Source organism: Fimicolochytrium jonesii, assembly GCF_025526975.1.
Source record: "Fimicolochytrium jonesii strain JEL569 chromosome Unknown EV422scaffold_9, whole genome shotgun sequence".
NCBI lineage: Eukaryota > Fungi > Chytridiomycota > Chytridiomycetes > Spizellomycetales > Powellomycetaceae > Fimicolochytrium > Fimicolochytrium jonesii.
The window spans coordinates 310,645-329,106 of NW_026515676.1; the positions used below are offsets into that span (position 1 = coordinate 310,645).

An 18,462-nucleotide genomic window follows, 5' to 3' on the forward strand; every position below is an offset into this window, starting at 1 on the left:
TACATTTGTCGCAGTTCGCACTGGCGTGGCTCCGAGGACTTTGGATGGCTGTTTTTGGCGGTCATGTCCGAAAGCCCCGGTGACCTTACCCTAAGGTCATCCCTGCTCCTCAGGAGTCTGAAACTTCCTTTCCTGGAGGCTGGGCCAACTTCGTCGAGTACGTGCTGTGAAGAAGTGGCAGTGTTCTGAGGGGCGACTGCAGCACGGTCAAACGACCGAGAGCGGAAGTTTGGCGAGGCCGAGCGAAGCGAGGCTGAGCCAAATGCCTAGACGCTGTCGAGGCCGCAGGGTGCAGCGGTCCGATGCTGTTTGGACGCTTGGGCAGTGGCATTGAGCATCTCCCGCGGCTGTGTTGAAAAAAGGAAGCGACATCGGCGTCACGAGAAAGACCAAAGCCTTTTCTTTGAGGGAAAGGATCCACTGAACCTCAAGGCGCTGATGCGTCCTGGCCAGCAGACTCACGGCGGTATCCTGAGCACTCCGCGCCGATTTGCGGGACGACGAACCCCATACCACTCCCCGCCGCCTTGCATACACTGAGTACGTACCCTAATGCACGGCGTTGAAGTTACCCTCATCAATGTCGCGGGAAAAACTCCATGAATCGATTTGTTCAGTAGGCCTATGTCTCTTCATTCACTCAGACTCTTGGTGTAGAGGTTGGAAAAATGATAATATATTCAAAAGGACATGTATAATACAAAATGTTTATCAAGGGTCATAGAAGCTCCTCCCCACGGTCCCCGCATCGTCCCCCTCCCCCAGTGCTCCCATCCGATCAAAATGTCCATATCAACGCATATAGCGTCTGTCGCTATGTAATAAGAGTCGGAAGACAGAGCAGGGGAGTTGCTGTGGATGATGGTGATACGGGTGGCGCCGATGCTGTTGCCTCTTCGACTCCTTCATGAAGGCCTCAAACAAGAGGAACCGTTCGATATCTTCTTTGAGGCTGATGGCAAGCCACGGATGGTGGCTGTGGGCTTCTCTATAATTTCGTCGTATGGTAGGAATCTGGCTCCTAGGCGCGGTTTTCTGTTCACATCTTTAGTTTGTGGAGTAGGTTGGGTTACCGGTGCCGCTTGTCGCGCTGGGGATGCCGCTCGTCGAGCCGGAAGATCATAACTGCTCTCCCCATCGGAATCGCCCCGTAGTTCCCCCAATCGCCCGTTGTAGGTTGGGGAGCCCGACTGTCCCGGTTGGGCTTGCAAGTACAGCAGGACAACGAGGGGGGTCGGAGTGTGATGCGAATGCTGCTTACGAGAGGCCGCGCTCCCTTTTCTCCCGTCGCCCCTTCCGGAAAGCCCTCCCCTTCTCGCTACCGCCCCCAAACACAAGCAAACACTCAACATGTCGCAGAAACTACGCAAAGCGGTGGTAAGTCCTCCCTCCATGTTTCCGGATGCAGGCTATCCCCGGGCCACCTCCCACCCATATCGTTGAGTGTCACCTCCATGTTAAAACTCCATTTCTAATTCCCAACCCACCAACAGGACACCCTCTTAAAGGAAACCTCAACAAAACGCTCCCTGAAGAAAGCCTCCGCCCCAGCCCCACCACCAGACCCCTCCCTCAACCCGACCTCTTCAAAAATAACCAAAAAAAAGCCCGCCCCTCCAAAAAAAACCTCAACAACAGCCCACGCCCTGAACTTCCGCAAATCCGAACGGCAAGCCAAATCCGCCCGCGCTGCGCTCAAAGCCAACGCCGCGTTAGTTGAGCGGATGCGTGTCGCCGGTGTCAAGAATACGTTGCGGAAGATGGAGGCTGCTGAGGGTGGGATTGGGACGGAGGAGAGACGGGAGAGGAATATGAAGTGGTTTGGGAGGAGGGTGGGTGCGGGCCAGAGGGAGGTGCTGGAGAAGGTGCGTTGCATCATGTGTTTTTCTGCGGTCGTTTTTCTTTTGTTGCGGGTTGAGAGAATCAAGGCTGTGGATGGGGCGGATTTGTCCTTACAGCTTTTTTTGTTTCTCGATAATAGCTGAAGAACCGATGAGTGAGCGGGTGGAAGCAAATCACCGGCGGCTCCCCTTTTTTGGACGACAAAGTAACTTATAAAAACCATCGGTAAACGAAAACAAAAGGAACCGCTTGGCATTCTCATGGCCCTGCTCAGCGGACCCAAAATTCGATCACCGTTTAGCCGAAACTCTTTTTGCCATAGCACGTATGTAGCACGTAGACTAGGACTTCAACACTGCAACCTGGAGAAAGACACATCGCGGATGCGGACAGCGGCAAGGAGTTGCAGGACTCTGCAAGGAAGCACGAAGAGTGGGCATCCATCTTGGCGATGTCCTGATCGAACGGCGTGAAACTCGTATAGTTTCTTTCATTGATCGGTATATGTGATGTAGAAATCCCCTTTGTCCCAAATTCGAATTAGTGCATTTGATCACAAAACAAAACCACACTCAAATACGCCAGAGTACTAGTCAACCTCTAAATCCTGGGCTTCACCTAAGGACTCCCAAACCTCACAAACTCCCCGTACAAACCTCCCTCGTAACCCTACAATCCCCCACTACAGCCACCAAACTCGGATGCACCTCCCCTCCCTCAAACATCTCCACCACCTCCCGAGTATCCGCTTCCTCCCCTCGCCACGCCGCAACCACCCGCACAGCGAGCACATACCGCGCCAACGCGGCAAACACGTCATGGTCGAATGTCAATCGGGGGTCTGCTTTCCGATTGTGTTGGCGGAAGCGGTGGAAGATGGATTGGAGGGAGGAGATGTAGGATGGGAGGGACGCGGGTGGTGGGTGCGATAATGGTGGCGATGATGTGCGCGCCAGGAAGGCGGTGAGACTTCCAAAGGCGATATAGGCGTCGACGAAGGGTTCGCGGCGAGGGTTGGCGGCTTCTTTCGCGAAGAGGATGGGGGAGGGTGTACCGGTCGAGTCTTTAGTAGGCTTGTTTTGTGCGGGTGGAATGATCGCAGATTCTAAAAGAGGGGTGTAAGCGGGGGGAAAACAAACCGGAGAAACAGGAAAAGCATTGACCAGACATACCAAACGCAGCCAGCCCCTCCGCACTCGCACTAGGCCCTAGCAATAACCCGGCGAAACATTCCACCACATAACTGGACGTAGACGCATGCGTCCAGCTGCGGGTCGCGAGGTACCGTCCCAACAGCAATCGACACCGTGCCGCCGTCACCGTTTGCTGCAAAATTCTGAAGTCAATCACCGCCCCTACATCTCAATACGCCAAATACACTCAAATCACAACAAAACATACCTTCACCCCCAAAACCTCCCCACTGACAACCTCCGCGGCCACCTCCCTCACATCCGGGTCATCATCCTCCAACAACCGCTCCAGCAAAAACAACAGATCCACCACAAGCCTTTCCTCCCTTTCCTCCTTCCCCCCCTCAACAATATGAGCTAACCGCATAAGTCTTAGACACTCGGCCGCAGCCAACCGCACGCTAAGGGGCTGGTCGTCTCGCGTCCAGTGGGAGAGAATACGGATTAGGGTTGGGGTGGGTGTGGGGAGGTGGGCATACAGGGCGCCGAGGAGGGGGAGGTAGGCTTCGGCGGAGGTGATGTTTGAGGCGGGGGCGGTGGAGGAGGAGGGGAGCAAGAGGGCGGTCGTGACGGCCGTTGCGAAGGACTCTGTGTCGGCTGTTGCAGCGTGGTAGCGCGAGAATAAGCGTACGAGGAGGCTGGCGGATTCCGTTCGGACTCGGTAGTATAGGCCTGGGGCTTTGCTTAATACCAGTCCTTTCAGAGCCATCACCAGCGGGTCAACTTCTATCCCTATATCCTGATTGTTGGTCGCTACGATTTCTGCCACGAAGCCCAACGCGTCAAGCTGCACATCATAATCAGCGTCAGTCACGAGCCGGATGATAGTCGCGGTCGTCGTGGCCGTGCTTGATGCGGTGCGTGGTGAGGTGGTGAGGAGTTTGAGCAGCTGGGTGGCTTGCGCGCGGCGAATAGCGTAGTCCAACGGTGACAGTACATGACTGAGTTCATGCGCAGGTGTAGGCAGGCCCGACTCCAGCAACGCTTGCCGTAGGGGAGCAAAAGCCTCATCCGCGATCCTCGACAAATCCTCCTCCTCCTCCCCACCGGCACCACCACGAACCCACACAGCCTCCACGAAAAACTCCGTCAAAAGCCCCGTAAACAACTCCCTCGTCAACGGGAACATCCCCGTTTCCACGCCCCTCATCCGTCCAAACACCACAGGCAACCGTTCAATCGCCTCCCTCCTCACCCCAGCCCTCGCAACCCGCTGCGCAAGATGCAACCTCATCACCGCCTGTACCTGCAACAACGCGCCATGCACCGCGTTCTGCTGCCCCGGTCCAATCCTTCCCGCCGGGGACGACAACGGGGCAAGCAGCCCCTCAACAACCCCAACGACCGTCTCCGACTGCACAAGCGGCGCAAACGCATGTGCGGCCATCACCCGCGCCTTATAGATCGTCGCGGCAGCACAGCGCGCCACGACGGGTCTGAACGGCGTCAGAGATGTCGTGGTGGGCACATCCGGGTCGTCCACTGCTGACGGTTTCAGCCGCGCGAGGATCATGAGGATCGGGTATAACGCCGGATGCAGCACCGCAACCCTCGTCTCCAACAACTCCGCCGCGGCCGACAACTCCCTCAACAGCAACGGGTGCAACGCGGGGTACCGCGCGAAGAATTCCCGCGCAGTCAGGGCGTTCACGGCATGCTGCTCGTCTTTTGTTTTTTTGGTCCCGAAGATCTTGTTGACGAGGGTGCTGAACAGCATCGCGGCGCAGTTGCGGACGGGGAAACACGGGGACGAGAACCCGTTCACGCACAGCTCGAAGGCTTGTCCCAGAAACGGTCGTGAATCCGGTGCTAATGTCGCGTCCTGCAACACGGCGCGGACCACGTTGAAGGCATGCACTTGGGGTAAATCCAACCGCTCATTGGCGTCGGCGGGGACTGGTTGGGCTGCGATGGCGAAGAGACGCGCAAAGGTGAGTTTGAGAAGGGAGGAGCGGGAGGTGGGTGGGGCGCCGGTGATGACAGCTAGGACGCCGAGAGGAAGGCCGGCGGAACGGCGGGTTATGGAGGTGTCGACTGAGACGACCTGCGCGAGGAAATGCTTGAGCCATGCCTCTGGTAGGTGTATCAATTGGGATTGGTTGGAGGATAGGAGGGTGGCGCAGAGACTTGCGAAGGAGGTGTGCACTGCCGAAAATGCACCCCTGTGTCGAATCGAGCCCAACAATGTCCGGAGCAGATTCCCCGCGGACTCGATCTGATCGTAGGTAAGCACCGCCGTAGCGTTATCCTCCTCACCCATCGACTTTGGCAACGGTGCCCGACACACAACAGCCTGCGTAACCGCCGACGTTTCCTTAATCGTATGGAAACACGCATACAGCATCAACTGCGCATCCGATTTCTTCGTGTCCCCCTCCTCCTCTTCCTCATCATCCGCTTCGGCCTCCGCAATCACATCCTCCATATTTTTCTGCATATCCGCAAATGACGCCGGGAGGTTGCCCTCGGGTGACTCGTCGGCGCAGATGGCCAGCACGGCCTCACATGCGGTGCTGACTAACTCCCAGATCTCGGCGACGAGGGATTTCCACTCGATGGTGTGGGAATGGACGGTGGGAGAGGCCCAGGGGATCTCGGATAGGATGTTGTGGAGGGCGCGGAAGAGGCCGTGCATTGGGTAGGCTGTTGCGCTTTGGTACAGGTTGCGTTTGGCGATAGCGATGTTGTGCGTAAGTAATCCCACGAGCTGCCGGACGAAGAAAATCGTGGGGTCGTGGCTCCCCGTGTCCGTCATTTCGCCAACCCGTGTTAGGGACAATCTCCACCCAAGCGCTTTAACATATTTCTCAAACACCAGCTTCACAACCATCGCCCCCGTATCACTCTGATGCGACTTCACACTTGCCACCCACTCCACCCCCGTCCTCACCAACTCCCCCGCCGCCTCAGCATCCTCATACCCCGGCAGCGGACTTGGCAACCTCACCAAAAGCGCATACGCACGCTCCCTATTCGGCGTGAACGTGTCATTGCAAATGATCCCAATCAGCGCCCGGACCGTGCGGGGGGTGCCTAGGACGGGGTAATCCGGCATATCAGCGAGGGTGACTTTCGCGGTGACGTCGATGGCGGTGTCTTCGGAGTCGAAGATGGTGGACATGAGGGCGAGGTTGCTGGATGTGCGCTGGAAGGAGCAGCCGGGGAAGAGGGAGGCGACGGTTGTATCGATTAGCCATCTTACAAAGTCTCGTTTCATGTCTAGTTTTGCTAGTAGCTCGGTTGCCGCTGTTCGCATCTCGGATAAGTTCGGTGGACAGTCACCGACTTCCTCAGAGTGATCAATGAAGGCTTTCCGGGAGAGGTAGTCCCTCCAATTCGCATACATGGCGCGTCGTAGCCGTCGCAACAATTTAACAAGATGGGTCTGCACACGTTGTCTGAATTCCGGTGACTGCGAGTCAAGGCTGATGAGCAGAAACTGCTGGAGTGTTCGTAATTCCTCTGAGCTGAAATCCGCGGTCTGCTGGCGGGCTTCGCACAGCAGGGCGAGGACGTCGATGCGGAGGTTGGGGTCCGGGTGGCTGATGGCTTGGTCGACCATATCGCCCTTCTCCGCGAGGAAGGCGTCGATTTTGATGAGGTCGAGGGATCGCGCGGCTTTGGAAACTGCGATGGTTGCGTGTAAACTGAACGACGTTTTCGTTGTCGAGGTATCTGATAGCCGGTAGGATTCCAACGTGTCGAGGATCAATGGAAACGAGGCCGGGTTTTCCTTCATAACCAGCGTTGTCATATTCTCGCTGCAAAATTTGCGGACGACCTGGTTCTGGTTGGTCAACGCGCGACAGACGGGTGCTACCCAGAACTCGTTGGCCTGGCGATTCCTCCGCTGGTCTTTGGGTATATCCGCAAACGCATCTTTCAGGAACCTGTTGATGAACGCCGTGACGCGGCTCGCTAGCATGGGGTTGGTCATGACTTCGAAGCAGTTGTCCAAGAATTTGGATCGTAGTTGGATGATGGTGTGCGGGCGAACCTTTGATAGCATCAAGGAGAGGAGATCGTACTTGACTTTGCGGTGCCAGTCTGCGTTGAGGAGGGCGTGCAGCATGTGTTCGATGTGCGGTTTTGCTGTTTCAGAAAGGCTGCCGACATGCAGCAAATCAAGCAGGGCGTCGAGGACGTCTTTCAGTTTATGCTGCAGCGCGTCGCATTGGTCCTCCCAGCCGTTGAAGACATAGGCGAAGATCTTGTCGGACGTGGACGCATGGATCAGTTGGATGACCTGAGTCAATTCATCTTGTGTTGCGTCGGCAGTTTTGCCGGCGAGGATGCTGCGAGCGGCGGTGAGCCATGCCGCTAGGGTCTGGAAGGCCAGGATACGGGTCGCGGCGTCAGATGAGGAATCGCAAACTCGTAGGGTCTTCTCCAGGATCAACGTCAACGCGTTCTGCTGACTGTTCGGTACGGTGAGGAACATATCGCGCTCATTGAACGTCGTCAAGAGTCCGCGAAAAATGCATAATGTGGAGTAGTCCCACCGCTCGTCCTCGTACCAAACCGGCTTGTTGGCAGCGTGGGCTGGGATCGCAAGAGATAGGCCGGTTCCAAAAAGAGTTTGTACTGCTCCTACCGGACTCGTGTTGTAGAGCAGACTGGCAATCAGGAAGCCGGCCATGAACTGTGCGTCTCTTGAAAAGTTTGGCGTGAAGCAAATGGTTACAGCAGCATCCAGGAGTTTTCGGATCGTCTCGTTTCCATCTCGCGTCCCTGCTCCGCCCTGCATAGTCGTGTGCACCGCTTCCGAAAAGCGAGACAGAAGGGCAGTAATCGTCTTCAACAGATCCGCACAGGTAGATTGGGTGCCATTGAGATGAAGGTCATTAGATGCATCGAAGGATTGGTCTGACGTCGAGCTCGCTGTGTTGATGAGCCTAATGAGCTCATTCAGATGTGTAACAAGGACGACCAGCGTTTCCTCGTAGGTCTCTAGCGAAATCGCTTTTCCGGCGACATTCCGCTCATGTGTCGCGAGAACGACGGCACAGTAACCCGTCAAGATGGTTGGATCTTGCCCGGACGCCACTGAGCACGAACCGAACTCCTTAAGGAATTCCCCGTATCGATTCTGCAACCGTGAGCGAGCCAACATGCGATCCCACCGAGATGCAAGATTCTCGGGGGGTGTTTGATCCACATATTCATTCGACCTGACGAAGAGGGCAAAGATAGCACCTCTGAAAGAAGCCTCGGTAGTGGCGGACGGCGTGAAGTGGCGGTCCAAAGCCCCTGGTAGTACGCATTCGTCTAGAAAGCGATACACTTCGAGACGGTCGGTTTGCGTTATTTCCTTATCCTGCGCGGCTTTTCCTATTGAAGTTCCTACTCGTCTGAACGCACTCAGTTGCGCAACGGCATTCTGGGACGGCTTCAGCGCCGAGTCGAGCAAAGCCACCAAAGTATCTAGGTGCTTGTTCGTTGTAGAGGCTGAATTTCTCCGACGTTTGAAAGCATCTACTATTCCTCTCCAGGCCTCGAGGTTCCTGCCGGAGACGTCGTGCGTCTTTGACCTTATCGTTGACATGGGAATTCGCAGGGAGGGCTATACAACTACAAAAGTAAGAGTAAATATACACTTTCTGGCTATGCTCTCTAACTCTATCTACTGGTCCTCCGGCACACGGCCTTTGCCAAGCAAGCTTGGCGGATAATAAGACTGCAAAGTACAGTACGTACTAAATAATTCACACTTCCACACTTCCAGACAGTAGGACCTTCCCGTCGACGGCTCACGTAAGCACCCAAGCCTCCCGTGCGCCACACAAGGTTTATTTCGGCAATCCCGTGCCCTCCATTAAACAGGCGTCACACTTCGCTTGTTTATTGCGGATTGCGGAGGCGCCAATGAACACCATCCCAGGAACCTGCATCGCATCCCCACTTACTACGCTCACCCCAGGTGTCTGTTTTCTACTCGCTGCAGGCCTCTCAGACTACCAGTAGCGATAACGGAGGCAATTCGCAGCGCATTCGAAGAGTAGCATATTGTACGCCTTTAGCAGTTCCTGAGTGTGACGCCCAATTTCAACCACCGCGTATTGTCTTTATCCCAGCGCTGAACACCTCTCATCTGAACCTGCAAACTCTCCACCATCATGGCCTACCGAGCGGGCGGGCCTACGCACGCCTACCCGAACTACGTAGAAGCAGCGAGAATAGCGCCCGGTTACAGGTTTCCCGCTCCAGCAGGCGCCGCCGGCGCATATGGTGCAGGCGCCGCGCCACCTGCGGCGTTCCATCCTCACAGGGCGTTTACCCCGCAACGACACCCGTATATGACACCATATGAAGCGCATTTACGGCCACATTCCCATCATCCGGGCCAGCAGCACTTGCAAGCGGCGCATATGCATTTCGCGCCCCACGGTCGACTTTCGCCGCCTGAGTCTATTGGAGGAAGGCCGGGTGACGTCCTTGGTGGTCGTCGCCCTTATGGACCGCCGATGTGGCATCCTGGACATCCTGGACATGAGAGAGATGCGGGACATTTACTGAATGGACGCAGGAGTTCCATACCCGACGCATTGTGAGTGATCAAGATTCGGGGATCATCTGGAACGTAAATCGTGCTTGTGGAACTGACAATTCCCTTTTTCATTTAGATATGACCCGGAATCAAGAGACGCCCATGGTCACTTCCCCGGCGGTGCGTATCCCGCCATGGAATCCCGGGTGCACCCGCGAATGCACGCCGTAGCAGCTGTTGATCCGGCTCTGTACCATCGCGTATCGGAAGCTGTCCGACGAGGGTCGAAAGAAGGACTGGGAGGACAGATTCTGGGAAAACAATCAAATTCAGAAGATTTAGGTTCCAATGGGCCGTCTGTCATTGATTTGACGGAAGATGAGGATGAGGCGGGTGACATGGTACGTTCAACGTTCGGTGTGCACTGAAGGGATCATTTGGACAGCAGAGCTGATTGAAATTGCGATTTTAGGTTATATCCCCCGTATCAAATGGCACCGTTCAAGGACCCCCCAACCCTCCTCACCCGTATCCACAAGAATGGTCGGATGGCCAGGTACCATTTCCCAACGGCCATCCTCAACCATCCCAACTCTCCTCCCTCTTACCCGAAAACATTCCCTACCCCGCCTCCCGCAAACGCAAAGAGCCCTTATCAGCACTCGTCCCGCACCACCCGCTCGGCGGCGGCAAACGACCACGGCCTGGCCCGGCGGAAGAGTTGGGCGTGCCCCTTGCGCCGCGTATAGCCATCAACCCGAGGTTCCTGGCAAGATATGCTGGAAAGAATGGGGCTGCACCTCCTCCGCCGCCTTTGTCGACGAATGGGGTTAGCAATGCTGTGGGAACGGTGAAGAGAGTTACGCCTGTAGACAGCGCGGATGGAGTCAATGCGGCGACGATAACTGCACAACAACAACGGAACGGCCACGTACCTTCTTCAATCCAGAATGGAATAACTAACGGTATACGCTCAGGAGCCAACCTTGGGAATCGCAACCTCCAACATATCGATCTTCTGACACCACATGCAAACCATGTCTCTTCCCCAATTCCAGGTAAACCCGCCAACGCAACCATCCCAACCATCCCAACCACCACCACAACAACAACAACAACAACAAAACGCCCACTATCCGCCAGCACACCCACAACAGGCTTCTCACTCGACACGCACCCATGGAAAATCACGAGCGCGAAGAAGATTGTTGCCAAGGTTGCGCCTAAACCGTCGACGCCCACGACCACGATAAGCACGGAGGAGGGTGGTGGAAAGACGGTGAATGGGGATACGGGGAAGAGGAGGAGGGTGATTTATGAGGATGCGTGGATGTCACCGGTGCGTATATGGGTCGTATGGGTTGGTATGGGGTGGTCGTGTGATGGGTGTGGAGAGCGTACGGGAGAGCATCTGGAAGAGGATGGAGAGCAATACGGGAAAAAAGGGTTGGGGTGCCGAGAGTGTCTCGTAACCTATTACTTTGCAGCAAGCTAGGCGGACTGCGCAGTCTATTGAAAAGAAAGAAATGGCCATATGGTTGGAGGGGTGTCGCGAGCTTTTGCGTTTTTCCTGTTCCACCTCGCGAAATGATTCTCGCGCTACTAATTCCGGTTCCCCTCCCCCTCTCCCTTCTCTTTTGTTTCCTTTCCTTCCCTTTTTCATTGCATGTGGCACAATTCTTGCTTTCCGAACGCCGAACCTTCACTCGCACACCACACCCGAACCTCAACTTTCCAACCCGCGCTTTGTGGCTTCCGACCTCTGTGACCTCCACGACCTCGATGGATCATCACAAAACAAAAACAGGAGGAACACCGGGTGAAATGCATGGCGGCGCGCTCATTGGGATAGAGCAGTCTGTTGAACAGACTATGTTTTGATGAGACCCTCCACTCCCGCAGAGATGCATAGCTTTTTGGGCGGCTGTTTCGATTGTGGACGGACACGTACATACTCCGCGTCGGAATTTCGGCTACGACGGGGTGATACCCCAGGATACCTACCCCTTCGACCACATGCACCACCCCACCTGTCATGATACCCTCTCCGCGTTACATATCGACCGCATACCGACTACATAGCCCCGCCAACCGATGTATAACCAACCGACATGTAATATCGAAGATGCCCAAGGTAAGGCACCACCCCACGACCTGGATGCGGTGCGCCGCGTAAAGAAGGAAAAGAAAAAAAGTGAAGCCGAAAAGGGAGTGAAGCAAAGACAGTTTTGGGATAGAAGAGAGTGAGAATGTGTGAGAGAAATGGTGTTTCTGGGCTTGCGCGCCCTCTGTTATGTTATGTTGTTCGTTTGCTTGTTTTCTTGCGCTTTATTAGACACTCTTTTTGGGTTGATTTCTTACTTGGGTTGGATGGGTCGGATGGGTAAGGTGAACGGGATGTGAGAGTAGGAAGGGGGGTGGGGTGAGATAGTAAGCTTGGGAGCGGCGAGTGTTGAAGAGAGATAATGATACGTTAATGAATGATTACAAAATGGTTACAAAGCTGAAATTTTACAATGTCTTTGGAATACGCCTAGAGAAGCGTTCTATTTCGACGTCTGAAAATCCATATCTAGACTCTCGGGAAGCCAAACGGCCTTCCAAAAATGTCCTCATCTACGCCGAATCCTCGACGAATTCGACGGGCACAAAGTCGACGAAGAGGAGGATAACCTGACAGGCCGTTGTTCAATCGGGGGTACGCCGTCATCGAACCTCAACCCATGCCACTCCTCACGCAAGCGACCCCGCAATCCCCTGTAAGATCGCCTGTTTCCGATCAATCAATTCCCGCTGCACCCCCAAGAGAAAGAACCAATCAGTCAGTATCCTTAGAACCCAAATGTCACAATGCCACCTAGAAAGCGAAGCAACCCACCAAATCCCGTTTGCGCTCCCCCAGCTTCAACCTCGCCAACGTAATATCCGGCGGCAAATCCTTCAACGCGTCCAGTGCCGTTTCTTTCTTCTCTGTTTCCGCGGCTAGGTCTGCGATTTCTTGTTTCAGGTCTACAAGGGCGCCGTAGGAGTAGGAGTCGACGTTTGCGGGAATGCGGTGCTGGTGAGATTTAAGGTTAGGGGAGATTGGGGGTCAAGGCAAGTGGGTGGGGGTTTACCTCGTAGGATTGGAGACGATCGAGGTATTCGTCTCCCTTTTGGCGAAGCATGTGCGCGTTGCGTTTCTGTTCGCGGATTCGTTGGCGGTCGAGTTCTTCGTTGGTTTCTATGTTTGCGACAGTTCTGGTATGTCGCCGATGTTAGTGATGGGCGACACCAAGATCAAGGCGTTCTGCGTTGCACATACGTGTGGGCTTCCGAGTAGGCTGCCTCAGTTCTCCGGTTCAGCTTCTCCAGTTGTTCCAAGGTGGTGCGCCGCTGTTGCAAATCGTGGTCGAGCGCCAATTCCTCGAGGACTAGCGATGTGAGCCCAGTTTGATAGCTGAGGTCCGATTTGCGAGCTTAGATGACGATTTCGAAATCCCTACAAGACAAGCTCGGTTCGTACCTCGCCACATCAACGTCGTCTCCCAACCCAAGAGCTATCGCCAGCGACGTCAGGGAACCTAAATCCGCCTCCCCTGTCTTCGATATCCTGTCGTTCGAGAGACCCATTGTTTGGAGAATATCGGATAGCCGTGCCGCTGATCACATCGAAAACCAAAACCATCAGATAAAAACCCCTGCTGGAGAAGTGCTGTTCCACATACCTTCGTGCGCATAAAACCCCCCAACATCCCCCTGAGCTTCCTGAACGACCCTCGCTACCACCCTCCGCGCATCGTCTCGTTCTGCAACGCCTTTCAGAACATTTGCGCTGCTAATGGAGCCCAAAAGTTGTTCGTGGACGGTGTCTGTTGCGTCTTCCGCGGGGAAGATGGCGGGGTAGTTTGAGGTGATGGTTACCCATAGCCGGGAGAGGTCTGCTGCTTCGGTGACGGAGTGGATTCCTTTGGATGAATGTGGGCTTAGAGCTGGTTCCATTGCCTGTGCCGGTCGCTGTCGTTGGTTTGAGAGTTTTTGGAGAGTCATTTGCTCAATGTCCAGGACGTTTTCCAGCAAACGCGTGGTAATCTTCGGACAAGCGGTGAAAGTCGGCGACGTGGGACTGGTTGGACCGGCGACACAGGGGGGGAAAGGCGTAGGAGGACCCTGAGGAGGACCTGCGGAAGAGCGAGGCAGAGCGGCTTGGGTGGGCGTAGGCTTGTCGTCGAGGAGGTTCTAGGAACGGCTGTGGGCGCTCGATGTTCCTACGAGAAGTCTTGTTAAAGCAGCCCCCTTGACAATTGAGCCTTGAGCGACAACTACGAGGACGCTCTTGCCGTCGCTCGATTCCCACGACGACCCAACATCTTCACTCGGATATACTCTGCCAACGACGACCGCTCACACTTCCAGCCATCAGGGACTGCAACGGCGGCCATGAAGGACTCCCTCGTCCCCTCCGTCTTCAAGAAAAGGGAGCCATCACCGTCATTCTTCGCAACGCCCCAGGGCCTCATCACGGCCCTCCTCACAACCCCCCTCCTCTACTTTGCCCTTCACCCCCGGACCTGGAAACGATACAAAACCGCCGAATACGTTACCCCAGACGTACTGCACCGGTTCAAGCCCAACGGTCCCAAACCCTCCCCATCATCATCATCTACGCTCCCACCGGGCCAAGGCACCCTCGCCGGAAAGTGCACCTCCGTCCGGGACAACGATAACTTCCGGCTGTACCATCGACCGTTCTGGCATCGCGTGCTGAGGTTTCGTGTGCCCGCGACACAGAAGGAGTTGAAGGACGAGACGATTCATGTGCGATTGGCGGGGGTTGACGCGCCGGAGGCCGCGCATTTCGGGCAGCAGGCTCAGCCGTACTCTGCGGAAGCTAAACAGTGGCTGGAGCAAAGGGTCATGGAGAAGACGGTGTTTGTTAGGCCGTTGAGGAGGGATCAGTATGGGCGATTGGTATGTAGGATTGAGCCCGAGCGATGGCGAGCCCAAGCGGGTCGCGTCAGGCGATAGCCGTATTCATAATCGTTCGCATTCCATCGCTCACACATCCCATTTACCAGGTCTCAATGGTCTGGACACGCTCCCTCTTTCCTCCCTTCCGACGCAACGTGAACGTCGACATGCTGCGAGCAGGATGGGCGGTCCTTTACACGGCTACGGGCGCAGAGTACGATGGAATGTACGAGGAGCTTAAGCAGGCGGAGTTGCATGCTAGGTGGGTGACGGGTGGGATGATTGAGATGGTTGTCCTTGCGTTTGGTCGCTTTGCTTGGCGGTGGTGCTGAATGGAAAGGTTGAATCATTTGTAGGGCGACACGGCGCGGCATGTGGGCCTCCGAGAAGCCGTTGGTCAGCCCTGGGGAGCATAAGAAAGCTGGGCGGAAGGCCTAAAATGCGATAGCTTGTGGACATCTGTTTCTCTTTGGGTTCGGTTCTCTTGGTTCTCCGGCGTTCATCCCTCCAGCTGGATGCACTCGAATCGCGTTCGATCGCATGGGCGACGCCAGAATGAAACGGGAACGAAGCCCCTCAGTTTGCAGATGCGTTGGGGCCCCTTCTTTGGAAGTCAGATGCCAAGAACCCCCTGGATGCGGTTCCATGGCGGTCTCGACCCGATGCACGTTTTTTTGGCACACCATTTCACACAATGTTCACCTTTTGGGGAACTCATCGTTCGGCAATGTGTTTTGGCATCTCGCTTTTTCTTTTTTGGAATCCCGTCTTCGAACTCGCATCATCGCACACAATCTCTCCATGCGGTGGGAACAAGCCAACGCGAATCGCACTTCTGAAACGAACTTGCATTACGCCGCGAAACAAACACCTGCCTCCTGTGCTTCCTGTGCTTCCTGTGCGTCCATATAGAGACAAGAATCATCAACCAATCACGATCTTCATCCACCTCTACACCCCCAACACCTCCCTCAAAACCGCCTCAACCCTCCTAACCCCCCTCCTCACACTCGCATCAACAACAGCAACATGCGGCGCCATGATATACACCACATTCCCCAACGGCCGCGCAAACACGCCCTTGGACCGCAATGCGGAGATGAAGGTGGACGAGGTGGTGGAATTGTAACCTTTTTGGGCGGTCGAGAGCTCGAGGATGAGGACGGAGCCGAGGGAGAGGACGCCGTCGAGGCGCGGATGGTGGGAGAGGGTTGTTATGAACTGTGTGGGAAGGGGAGAGGGGAGGAGGGGTTAGCGTTTGTTAGAATTCATGCACCCATAAACAAATAAAGTCCACGGGGTGGTCAATGAAGACACCCATGTCGCAAAAAAACTCACCTCCTCATCCCACACACCACCCCCCACCGTCTCGGGCAACACATGTCTCCCCTCCTCGCCCTGTCCATACTCCCCACCGTCGCCCTTCACCACCCCTTCTATGAACCCCTCATACTCCCCCAAAGCCTTCTCCGCAACCGCGCACCCCACCGCCGCCGCCGTATAACTATGCCCATGCAACATCGCCTCCTTCTTACTCTCCCCCAAAAAACTCTCATAAACCTCCCCCGTCACAACCGTCGCGGAAACAGGGACGATCCCCCCACTCATATTCTTGGCGTACACCGCGATATCGGGCACCTGGCCGAGGAGTTGGGCCCCGGGGGACGCGATGCCGAGACCGAGCCGGTGGAACCCGACAAAGACCTCGTCAAAGATGGTTGGGGTGGGGATGCCGTAGTGTTTGAGCGTGAGGGCTGAGACCGTAGAGAGCAGGGTGCGTTGGAAGAGGGGGTCGATGAACTGCATGCCCCCCGCGCCAAGGAGGAGGGGCTCGAGGAGGACGGAGCCGATGATGTTACCGGCTGAGAGATAGGGGGTGAGAGCGGCGGTTATGTGGTGTTCGTAGAGGGTGGCGAGGGCGGGGGAGCGGGTGGGGGCGAAGAGGGAGGTGAGGGTTGGGAAGGTTTCGGAGGTGTTGGAGGTGCCCGAGAGGGAGGGCGGGAGACGGATGGTGTAGCGCCCGTTTTTGAGGGTGATGGTTGGGGGGGTGAACCAGAGGCCGCGGGGTTTGTACCTGAAAAAAACAATGAACGGGGGTATGAGTATGTTGTCAGTACGGTGAGCGAGGACGCGAGGGCATATTACCAGTTGATCTCCTCATTATATGTATTCGGATTCGCCGCATCCATAGCCCCAATCGTGTCGCCGTGATACCCGCCCTCCATACCCACCACCTTCATCTCCCTCCTCCGTCCTGCCTCCCTACCCACGTCTCCCTTCCCGACCTTCTCTAACCGCTTCTCAACAACCTTCTGCGCGGCCTTCAATGCCACCTCCACGCCCGTGGACCCATTATCCGTATAGAACACCCTCTCGCCCCACCCCTTCCCGACCGTGCGGAGGAGGGTGGACGCGAGGGCGTAGGCGGGCTCGTGGATGCATTCGGGGAAGATGACGTGGCCGTAGCGGGCGGATGTGTGTGCCGCGGTGAGGGTTAGGCTGTGCGGGGCGTGGCCGAGGGATTGGGTCCACCAAGAGGCGCAGGCGTCGTAGGCGGGTGTGATTGAGCCGGCGGTGGGGGCTTGGGAGGGTGTTTCGAGCGCGCCGCTTTGAGGAGTGTTGGGAGGTGGGGCGTCGGGTGAGGGTGTAGCAACCCCATCGTTGTCGGAAAGCGTCTTCAACGGGTTGTACAACGCAAAACTATCCCCATACGCCGAATCGATCACCGTCGTCTCCTTAACCATCCTATGCTGCGTAAACGGCCACCACACCTTTTCCTCCCCTCGTTTCGCCAAATGCTCCAACCGGTCCAACCTCTGCGAATGGTGCGCCAGTAACCCACGGACAACCTCATCCGCCACGCCAAGTCCTTCATACCACACCATCAGATCCGTAAAGTCCCGCAACCGTTCCTCGTTCGAGAGCGCCTTGCCGTCCTTCGGCACGGGCATCGGCGGCGGGGGCGGGAAGACATGCAAGGGAACGCCGGCATCGATCTGGCGTTGGATGGCGAGGTGGTTGTTATATCTGGGGTTATCGAAGAGGAGCACGGCGGCGATGTCGTAACCGCGGAGGAGGAGGGACTCGTAGGAGGAGAGGGTGGTTGAGATGCCGCCGAGCTGGGCGTCGCCGATGAGGAGGGAGGGGAGGCGGAGGGGGCGGAAGGCGCTGGCTTGGGGGGTGCCGGACATGACGGGGGATGTAACGCCGCCGGCGGTTTCGAGGAGGGCGAGGGAGGGGGAGCGGAGGGTGTGTGCGTGGGTGTAGGCGGTGTTGAGGGCGGCGGTTGTCGCGTCCAGGAGTTGCAGGTCTGAAATTGGGCGGTTTTCCTACGGGGATATTCGAGATTTTTGTTATTTTTTTTGGTTCCTGACGGAAGGGCGGATGGCGACTGCATGTGCATACACGTTCGGCGCAGAGATGCGGCCCCGCCGGCTCCCTGTACGTGAACAGAGTGGTCGCATGCACATCAGGGCAGAACTGCTTTACATGTCTGTCGAAACCAGAAGAACGACATTGGTAACCGCACATCTTTCGCTGCCAAGCAATCCGGCATGAAACGGAGTTCATTAACAACTCCTGCAATACCCATCCCTCACCTGGCATCCGAATCCTCCGGGTATCCCGTCTGCACGGGTTTGATATAGAACACCTCGCGTTTGCGGTTTCCACACAACGTTGCCTTCCAAAGAAACGAAAACCAATTATTAGACTCTGTTAGAGAAATCCAACACTCTTAAAGGACAGTCCACACACCTCAAAGTCCGCTCTAGGAGCCTTCACAGCAGCACGACATATTGCAGCAGAGAGGAGGGTCTTCCCTACGCCAGTGTTTGCCGAGTAGATCTGGAAGGTGGGCAGGAGGGCACGGAAGGATGCTGGACCGTGGGCGGACATTGCGGCGGGTGACTTTGGGAGAGAGAGGAGAGCAAGGCGCAAGCCTCGAGCAGGGAGCTATGTATGTACCTCCTTTTTGTGGACAGGGGTTTT

General features: G+C 56.0%; 7 protein-coding genes across 7 annotated transcripts; 2 read left to right on the plus strand and 5 right to left on the minus strand.

The window, feature by feature from the left end:
* Positions 1-736: 736 nt before the first annotated feature.
* On the minus strand, positions 737-1,646 carry EV422DRAFT_430266 (uncharacterized protein). The gene has a single exon (XM_053067163.1). It carries the CDS (start codon positions 1,392-1,394, stop codon positions 906-908), a length of 489 nt encoding a protein of 162 aa, XP_052926233.1. The 5' UTR covers positions 1,395-1,646; the 3' UTR covers positions 737-905.
* EV422DRAFT_526741 (uncharacterized protein) lies at positions 1,115-2,405 on the minus strand. Its single transcript, XM_053070171.1, has one exon. The coding sequence runs from the start codon at positions 2,102-2,104 to the stop codon at positions 1,472-1,474; it is 633 nt and encodes a 210-aa protein (XP_052926234.1). The 5' UTR covers positions 2,105-2,405; the 3' UTR covers positions 1,115-1,471.
* EV422DRAFT_526745 (putative death-receptor fusion protein-domain-containing protein) lies at positions 2,406-8,713 on the minus strand. Its single transcript, XM_053070172.1, has 3 exons — positions 3,244-8,713; positions 3,015-3,168; positions 2,406-2,947 (listed from the first exon to the last, which is right to left on the minus strand). The coding sequence occupies exons 1-3, from the start codon at positions 8,578-8,580 to the stop codon at positions 2,478-2,480; spliced, it is 5,961 nt and encodes a 1,986-aa protein (XP_052926235.1). The 5' UTR covers positions 8,581-8,713; the 3' UTR covers positions 2,406-2,477.
* Positions 8,714-9,151: 438 nt separating this feature from the next.
* EV422DRAFT_505845 (uncharacterized protein) lies at positions 9,152-11,017 on the plus strand (the record flags this gene model as incomplete). Its single annotated transcript, XM_053068516.1, has 3 exons — positions 9,152-9,582; positions 9,659-9,923; positions 9,995-11,017. The coding sequence occupies 3 exons, from the start codon at positions 9,152-9,154 to the stop codon at positions 11,015-11,017; spliced, it is 1,719 nt and encodes a 572-aa protein (XP_052926236.1).
* A 1,238-nt stretch (positions 11,018-12,255) lies between these two features.
* On the minus strand, positions 12,256-13,503 carry EV422DRAFT_566824 (uncharacterized protein; the record flags this gene model as incomplete). Its single annotated transcript, XM_053072479.1, has 6 exons — positions 12,256-12,315; positions 12,401-12,580; positions 12,639-12,762; positions 12,827-12,961; positions 13,028-13,163; positions 13,230-13,503. The coding sequence occupies 6 exons, from the start codon at positions 13,501-13,503 to the stop codon at positions 12,256-12,258; spliced, it is 909 nt and encodes a 302-aa protein (XP_052926237.1).
* Positions 13,504-13,746: 243 nt separating this feature from the next.
* EV422DRAFT_430358 (uncharacterized protein) lies at positions 13,747-15,038 on the plus strand. Its single transcript, XM_053067164.1, has 3 exons — positions 13,747-14,472; positions 14,580-14,734; positions 14,829-15,038. The coding sequence occupies exons 1-3, from the start codon at positions 13,942-13,944 to the stop codon at positions 14,908-14,910; spliced, it is 768 nt and encodes a 255-aa protein (XP_052926238.1). The 5' UTR covers positions 13,747-13,941; the 3' UTR covers positions 14,911-15,038.
* Positions 15,007-18,369, minus strand: EV422DRAFT_615109 (pyridoxal phosphate-dependent transferase; the record flags this gene model as incomplete). Its single annotated transcript, XM_053073941.1, has 6 exons — positions 15,007-15,693; positions 15,811-16,546; positions 16,618-17,801; positions 17,878-17,965; positions 18,072-18,154; positions 18,229-18,369. 6 exons carry the CDS (start codon positions 18,367-18,369, stop codon positions 15,424-15,426), a joined length of 2,502 nt encoding a protein of 833 aa, XP_052926239.1. The 3' UTR covers positions 15,007-15,423.
* Between the last annotated feature and the right edge of the window lie 93 nt (positions 18,370-18,462).